General features: G+C 50.6%; 1 protein-coding gene across 1 annotated transcript; it reads right to left on the bottom strand.

The window, feature by feature from the left end:
- Positions 1-6,263: 6,263 nt before the first annotated feature.
- On the bottom strand, positions 6,264-8,108 carry LOC100827812 (heat stress transcription factor B-4c). The gene is made up of 2 exons (XM_003576552.4): positions 7,500-8,108; positions 6,264-7,400 (listed from the first exon to the last, which is right to left on the bottom strand). Exons 1-2 carry the CDS (start codon positions 7,755-7,757, stop codon positions 6,444-6,446), a joined length of 1,215 nt encoding a protein of 404 aa, XP_003576600.1. The 5' UTR covers positions 7,758-8,108; the 3' UTR covers positions 6,264-6,443.
- Positions 8,109-8,691: the final 583 nt, after the last annotated feature.

The following is an 8,691-nucleotide window of genomic DNA, read 5'->3' on the forward strand; positions in this document are numbered from 1 at the left end:
CATGTGCAATTAGAACACAAAGGTAGAGTAAAGTGACTTGAGAACACATGTTTTGGTGAAAAGCTACCCCGTAGACGCCACGAGGCCAGCAGGAGAGGGCGATGCCTGAAATCACACGACGAATGGTACAGAGAACATGAAATCTTGGATGATGTTATCAAATGGGTACATAAAGATGGTGTTAATAGGAAAACACAATCCAAGTATCTTATGTTGCACATCCTTCACAAATTAGACTAACCCGCACGAACGTTCTGGAATTAGAGGGGGAAAAGTCGCAATTCGTACGGACGGAGCCGAATCCATGGAGGACTTGGGTAGATGTTTGCCTTTTGATGTTGACATGTCCACTATGATATAGTAAAGTGACATGAAAACCCAAGTTTTGGTGAAAATCTAGTAACAAAACACTCGGTGAATCATCGATACATAAACTAATTACTTGTGCTGCTAGTTGCGTTATTAAACCGTGTATCCCTTTGGTGTCATGTGGTATCCGAAAATAGCAGAGAATGGCTGATCGTTGGTGGATGTACAGTGGCCGCCGTAGTCGGACAGACCGGGATGATGATTGGATGAAAAACATGGCAGATTTCTTGGAGGTTGCATTTGCTAGAGGAGAAGAGCGTCCTTGGTGCCCTTGCAGTCGTTGGAATAACAAGACACGACACACAAAGGAGGAGATGGGCAATCACTTGGTGTTGTACGGGTACACACCAAACTATACCCGATGGGGCTACCATGGTGAGCAAGAGGATAGAAGAAGAGAGGAGGTCGTGCGAAGGCGCACGTACGACTATGATACGGGGTTCTAGGACATGCTAGATGACTAAAGGGGCTCGCCTTTAGGGTTTGGATGCCGTGTACGACGTGCAGCCACATGGTAAACTACCAGAACCAAACGACCAAGATTATCTGCCGCAACGAGAGCCTGGCGACGAGTTTTTTCAAGAAGCTGGCGGAAACACAAGTGATTTCGTGGTACGGTATACCAATTCTCCGGGCACGGAAGTAGACAATGACGGTGAAGGTGACGAGGTTGATGGTGATGGTGACGATGACGATGAGGAACAGGCAAATGTTGATAGTGATGTTGATGCGGCTCTTCTAGTTGATCCCGATGACGAAGACTACATTCCACATGCCCATACTTAGTTGTTTCTTTTGTTTACATCGAGTTTTAATCCGTCCTACTTAATTAGTTAGTTCTTTTGTTTACATCAAGTTGTAATCCGTCCTACTTAATTAGTTGGTGTTTTTCTATTTACATCAAGATGTTGTTTCATTTGATTACATCTACTTGTATAATCCATCGTACTTAATTAGTTAGTTCGTTGAATCTCAATTTTACTTGTATTGTACATCAAGTTGTTTCATTTGTTTACATCAAGTTGTTGTTCATTTATTTACATCTACTTGTATAATCCGTACTAACTTGTTCGCTGACCATGCCAAGGTTATAGGCTACGCGGAGGTGTTTGAGGGCTGCCCTGGGGCTGATCCTAGCCAGCACGACCTGGATGTGGAAGTGGTCGTGAGGGCGGGAGGAGGCATGAAGGACGATAGGCTGGTCTTCGGGAACGGAACAATTGATCCGAGCACCATTCCCAGCCTACCTCACCTGAAGGCTACTTCCACGAGCTCGAGTGCTAGTATACGCAGTCGTCCAGGTGCATGGCAGTTCTCACAGCAGGTTAGTTGTTCTTCATTCAACAGCTCGTGTCTTTTCACATTTCATTGTAACGACAATGAACTTCTAATGGCATTGCAGGAGGTGGAGAGTATGGTGGCGGCTCAGGTGGAGGCTCAGATGGAGGCTCAGAGGCAGGCTCAGGATGCTCAGATCCAGGCTCAGGTAGCGGTTCAGGTCCAGGCTCAGAAGCAGGCTCAGATGCAGGCCGCACTAAGGGCTCAGTACGACCATCTTAGGGTATGTTTACCGCACAGAATAGCCAAGAAAGCGTCGTATTAGTTCCGTAACTGTAACTTTTTGTCTTTTCAATATGGAGCCGTACCTCGCCGCCACCTCTGAAGAGCCGCCTACAGCACCACCGCCGTTCGACTTGGCGTTTGTCAATCTCCAGATTGAGCATGCTCCACAGCCTTCTCCACAGACTCCGGTGAGTTCACTCGAAACATTTCAATCTCATTCATGACTTTTCTTGCTTTCATTGAGGGTTGGGGTCAATGCCTAATCATCTTTGCAATAGCATCAATCCGGCCGTGGCTCGAATGAACCTTCTTCACACACAAGTCTTGCTGGAGGCAACCCTCCTGGCCAGTCACCTGCTCCTAGGCACTGACTCGGGTAAGTTGCCACAAACTTGTCTCATCTCGAGGTCCGTTGTTCTGAAAACTCACTTTCTTGTCTCCACACGTAGAACTTCGTAACCTAACATCACATAGTGACATAGCTTTATGCCACCAGGGCACCAATTTGGAGCCAAATGAGCCATCTTGGTTTCAAAATGGTCCCTTGGTGGCATATTTGGGCATTTGGCTCATTTATGCCACCAGGGCACCATTTTGGAGCCTAATGAGCCATATTGGCTCCAACATGGTGCCATTTTTGGGCCATTTGGCTCCAAAATGTCACCAATGCACCATTTTAAACATGTTGGTGGCAAACATGGCTCATTTGGCTCCAAAATGATGCATTCCATTTGGCTCCAAAATGCCACCAAGGCACCATTTTGGAGCCAAATGAGCCTTGTTGGCTCCAAAATGGTGCCTTGGTTGCAAATATGGCTCATTTGGCTCCAAAATGGCACCAAGGCACCATTCTGGAGCCAAGATGGCTCATTTGGCTCCAAAATGGTGCAACCAACATTGATTGCTCAAAAATGATTCCATTGCACCATTTTTGAGCCAAATGGCTAAATTCCGCTTCAGATACTACAATTGTCACTTCAATTCCTTTCTTTACATCTAATTATGCTATTCCAACTCCATTTCATAGGTTTCTACTGGTGCAATGGGTGGTGGATGTTGAAGGTGCCCGAGTCAGCATCTTATCGTGTATGAACACTAGCTAGCTTGTAAAATGTTCTACCATGTGATGAACACTTGTAATACTTTTGTTGTGAGATATGTGATGTTTTCGGACTTTCATGAGATGTTTATATGCTTGCGATGTGGATGCGTTATGTGGATGCGTCGATGATTTTGTGTTGATGTATTGCTGTGATGTGGATGAATATATATCTGTATATATGTGATGTGAAAATATTTCAAATTGCTGCGATAAAAAAAATACCCTTTGCCGGTGACCTTTTTCCCTGGCCGTCGGCAAAGGCTGCGCAAGGGCACGCACCAGATCATGCCACGTGCCCACCCTTTGCCGGTGGCTTTTTCCCTGGCCGCCGGCAAAGGCCTCCCTTTGCCGACGGATTTTTCTCTAGCCGCTGACAAAGGCCCCCTGCTTGCAAAGGCCCGCCAGGTGGGCCACACCGTGGCACGCGCGGTCGGCTCGCGGCGTGCCACGTGTCCAGCCTTGGGACGTGCGGCCGGATCACGGCGTGCCACGTGTCGGGCCTTTGCCGGCGGCTTTTTCCTGGCCGCCGGCAAAGGCCCGACATGTGGTCCCAGCCGTTAACAGCACCGCATGCCGTGACCTTCTTTTCTTTGCCGGAGGCCGTCGTTTCGACCGCCGGCAAAGGCTATGCCGACGGACCCGTGAGAAAGCGGCCGGCAAAGAGTCCTTTGCCGGTGGTCCTGCGGGCCGACGGGCTTTGCCGGCGGCCCCGAAAAAAAGCCGCCGGCAAAGGCACATTTGCCCCCGGCAAATCCTTTCTCCCGTAGTGTAGATATCATCATCTCAAACAATCTATTAGTTTGACACAAACATTGGATTATGATCTAAAACCACATAAATAAAAATATGTGTCATATCCAAAACACGATATAATTTTGTACTTCTAGGCGTAGTTTGATTAGTTAAATCTACTTTCTAGATGTACATTTTTAGTAAAACTGTCTATATAGCGACTAATCTCTAAACTTTATTTGAGTGTATATGTGTAGTGATGTTTGTTAATTAAGTGTTTGTAACTACTAATCATGCTCCGTGACACAAGTTTTCATTTCTAAATTATATACTGGTCTAATAACATGTACAGGTGACAGACCACTATCATTTATTCGGTGCTTTTAAAATAATACATCGATACATAAACTCGGTGAATCAAAATACAAATAAAAATGTTTCCTGCGCAATTGCGCGGGACACCATGCTAGTTGAGAAAAAGAGTGATACTACCAACTTACGTACGACGTGTGTCACTTCATTGATCAATATCCTGCCATACGAAAGATAATAAATGAATTGTCATTTTTTGAAACGTATAATAGCTTGTGAACCATTCTATCTTAGCATCTGACTAGCTACATGAAAAATATAGAACTAGAGCGTGTACTACCTCCGTCTCATATAAGTGACACAAATTTATCTAAATATGGAGGTATCTATATAGTAAAATATGTCTAGATACATGTACTATTTCGGCACTTAATATGAGATGGAGGGAGTACAACACAGAGTGCTTAATGTGGTGTTTCAAAATTAAACTGGTTTATTCTTGAGCAACAATGCTATTTCTATACCAGAAGTGCCTAATTAAGCACATGTCCTATACTCCATCCGTTTGGGTTTATAAGGCCTAAGCGGAATTTTATGCCAAAGTTTGAAAAAAAAATACATTGCTAATATGAGATTATTGTGGCACTAAAGTTATATTGTTCGATTCATATTGAAACCATGTTTGTAATGTTATAACTTTCATATACATATACTAAATATAATTTGAATAACTGTCGGTCAATGTGTGGCACGGACTTCTTTGGAAGCTTTCTAAAATCAAACTGAGGGGCTAGAACACAAGCACTAGTGCCCAAACAAATCCGGTTTATTTCGTGTAAACACTTTACTAAGCACCTTGCATTGTCATTGTCGTAGATTGGGATTGTGAAATGCAGCAGTACACCAATAACTTTAGTACTCCATTACAGGTCGTTTGATTTTGTGACTCGTCGTTTTGCCCGTTGTATATATCAGCCATGAGACACGAGTAATCTCTGAATTTTATTACAGTTCCTCACAAGTAAAACACGAATTTCTATACTGTTATTCAGAAAGCGTAGCTACAAACAGGACCACAGCGTACACAGCCAAAAAGGCTTTTTGAGGCTCGCTGCTGCAGGCATGCGTGTGAGCTAGGCCGTGGACGTAGTAAAAAAAAGCTGTGGAGGGGGAAGAACTATAGTCGTGGGTCCGAGGCCTGCGTGCTGCAGACCGGGGGAATCTGGCAGAACTATCACGTTCCGAGGGAACGGAAGGCAGTCAGAGTCCGGACGGCTCCTATTTGGGTTTTCGGGAATATCGTGGGAACCCCGCTCGACTTTGGCTTGCTCTCCGTCGCGCTGGCCGCTGGCCGCTGCCGCTGCAGCAGCGAACAACAGAAGCGAGTAGAAGAAACGGTACCCAATGCCACCACGGCACACGCGACTACATCATCATGCGTCGCCCTCAACGAACCAGCAGGGACGAGAAGGGAGAAAAAATGGACTTGGCTGAAACGAGGAAGATGCGTAAGAGGAAGGAGATCTCTTTCCCGCTCTCTACGCTTCCGGCTCCGGATTGGACTTGTGAGGATCTTCTCCAGGCTCCGGGCTTACCCAGTCCCTAATCATGACGCTGCCTGCCGCTTCTCGGTTTTCTCGGGCATGCACAGCCACAGTCAGCATATGCCTCTCTGTCCTCAGTACTCACCGAGGGCTAGCTAGGGCTACAACTAGCTTACAGTAATGGTACTCTACTCCTGCGCGCCTACGTACGTACTACTCGTACAGGGCTACAGGCCCACGGAAACAAGACTTGCTCTGGCGACTTGTGACTTCCCGATTCAGACCTTTGTGTGAGCCGTGTGACCAAGGTCCCCAAGCCTGCGATGGCTGCAACTGCCTTTCCCATCTTTGACTCGTGAGCGGCACGCAAAAGGCAACGGGAGAACTCGATTGGAAAGCCATTTTAAATGGAATGGGGGAACTGACTTGTTGCACTTTGCCGGACTTGGCCGTGCGAACAAAAGATTTGCTCTTAATACCGTCGCCAGCCCAGCTGCGCGCGGCCGCTGCTAGTACGCCGAGTTACTTCTTCTGTACAAGAAAAACACCTGATTGGCTTCGATTAGCCACGCACATGATGGCACTTGTTCTAATCGCATGATGAGAGCGATTACTCTTAACTTGCTTAGCACTTGTTCTGCTGCCTGTAGTACTTTAGTAGTGCTGGAACGGTCGAAACAAACTGGGTCTAACATGAAATTAACAGAACACGTCGGATTAGAACACACCAAAATGATCGTCGCGGGCCGGTCCGCGGTTGCATCAAGCACCGCGCATGCATGCTGAACTACACTGCTGCTGCTGCTGCTACTGCTGACTGGCTAACTACTAGCTCTAGCTGGAGACGACGTGGCGGCGCAAGGCTGCGCCACGCTAAGACTAAGGTCGTCGCACTCGAGCAGCAGCCGAGGCTTCGTGGCAGGGGGTGTGGACGGCAGCTCCGCCTCCGGCGAAGGCGGTCTCTTGCTCCCCGCGCCGAAGGGAGTGGCGCTGAGGTGCACGCCGAAGAGCTTGGTGGGCGCGGCAGCCGACGACCGAGCGGCGCTGCTGCTGCCGGCGCCTTCCCCGCCGCTCTTCTCCGCGGCGAGGTGGTGTGGCGGCGGAGGCGAGAGCTCGTCAGCGATGGTGAGCGAGCTGCTGGACGTCGTGCTCCCGCCAGACGTGTTGAGCCCGTTCCCCGCGGCGGCCGTGGCCGGCTGCTTCTTGCGCGCCGGCGCCTGCAGGCCGAGGCCCTGCAGGAACGTGGCCGCGGCCGGGCTGGGCGCCACGGGGCGCACGTGGTTCTGCACGAAGTAGATGATGTCGTTGTAGAGCTTGCGCATGTGCGACAGCTCCTGCAGCAGCGCCGCGTTGCTCCGCCGCAGACGCTCGTTCTCGGCCATGAGCGCCCCCGCCGCAGCCGCGTTGTTTGCCGCGCGGCTGCCGCCCTCTGATGACGGGCCCAGCGCCAGGAGCCGCGTCGCGACGGGCGCGGCGCTCTGGCTCTGCTCCCGCTGCTGCCAATGCGGCTGCATGAAGGGCAAAACGCCCATGCCGTGCGCCGCCGCGGCAATGACCCCGTCGTCGCCCACGAACTGCTGGTGGTGATGCTGGGCCACCGAGACGCCCGGGTGGTGGAAGAGCGGGAAGTGCGGAGGCGCGAAGAAGGGCGGGGGCGACGGCGACGTCGTGGAGCCGGACGTCTTGCGGCGGTGGATCTCGCAGAGCAGCTGCTTCTCCCCTTTCCTGAAGAACTCGTTCGCGAACTCCCACCGCTCCGGCACCACCTTCCTGAAGCCCTGCATTGCGGCATTGCCACCCGTCAGCATCCACCGTACATACTAGAAATCGTACTTCTTTCAACTACAGAAGAAATGGAAACCGGCTGTTTATCTTACGTAGGTGTTGAGCTGGCGGACGAAGGAGGAGAAGTTGTTGTGCTTGAAGTAGTTGGGGAGGATGTCGCGCGCGAACTCCGGCGGCCGCCAGACGACGAAGGTGGACACCCGGTCGTCCCCCCACGAGACGATGTGGTCGGTGGCCGGGTCGTCAACCAGCTGGTACGTCTTCGTCAGGAACGGCGCCGGCACCGCCTTCTGCGCGGCCGCCTGCGCCGCCGCCGCGTCGCAATCCGACCAGCTCCCGCACCGCTCCATCGCCCTGCTCACTCGCCGTACAAACTACAGAGTGGGATCTAGTCTAGCCGGATCGAGAGAGACGAAGAGTCGGACAAGGTTTCTAGCTAGCTACTCCAGCCCGGGGTTTTAACTCGTGTGGTGTGTGGGGGTGGGTCTTGGAATGAGTCTGAGGCCCCTCGTTTTAACTACCAGGGTGGTGAATACGGAGGGGGTCGGGGTGAGAAGATCGACGAGCAGTGGGGGCGAAGAAGGCAAGTGCAAGGTCGATGGCTCCGCTCTGCCTCGGGGAGCGTGCGCGAGGCGAGGAGTGGAGAGTGGGCGGTGAGAGGGAATATGTGTCGCTCTGTCTGTCTGGGTGTTTTGGTGAGAGAGATTGGAAGTTTTGAGATTCAACTTTCATGGTAGACCCGTGACACTTCCGCCACCGTCGCCTCTGCGGCCCCAACAATTCATCCCATCCGTCCGTCCGACCATCACCCTTGGTATACAAGTTTTCGGTCCGGCCCTCGGCACCTCGCATATTTAGGAAGAGGCCCGTGCCGGGACGTTCCCTACAGTCTTGGAAGCATCTCAAATCCGGTCTATCCCTCGCTTTTTTTTTTTTTGCTCTCGTTGCAGGGAAAGGAGAGGAGGCCATGCCAGCCATTCCTATTGGCCGGTCAATGCTACGCAGCCGTGCAGAGAATACGAATGGGATTTCCGCTGTTGCACGTGACCTCAGCTGCAGAGGACGAAGTGGCACCGGATGGATCAGATCACTGTTCCATGTCCATGTGGGCTAAACGGGGCACGTCACGTGCTGTCGTTTGTCGCAAGTTCGGGGGGTTTTCGAGGGGTTTTCGGCCTTTGCAACTGGGAACTCCGATTTTTTTGTGTGCGTGCAGCTACGAAAAACTTGACAAGTTCGTTCCGAAGACAAAAATTCAGACATACTACCAGACAGGATTTCCTT

Source organism: Brachypodium distachyon, chromosome 4, assembly GCF_000005505.3.
Source record: "Brachypodium distachyon strain Bd21 chromosome 4, Brachypodium_distachyon_v3.0, whole genome shotgun sequence".
Lineage (NCBI taxonomy): Eukaryota > Viridiplantae > Streptophyta > Magnoliopsida > Poales > Poaceae > Brachypodium > Brachypodium distachyon.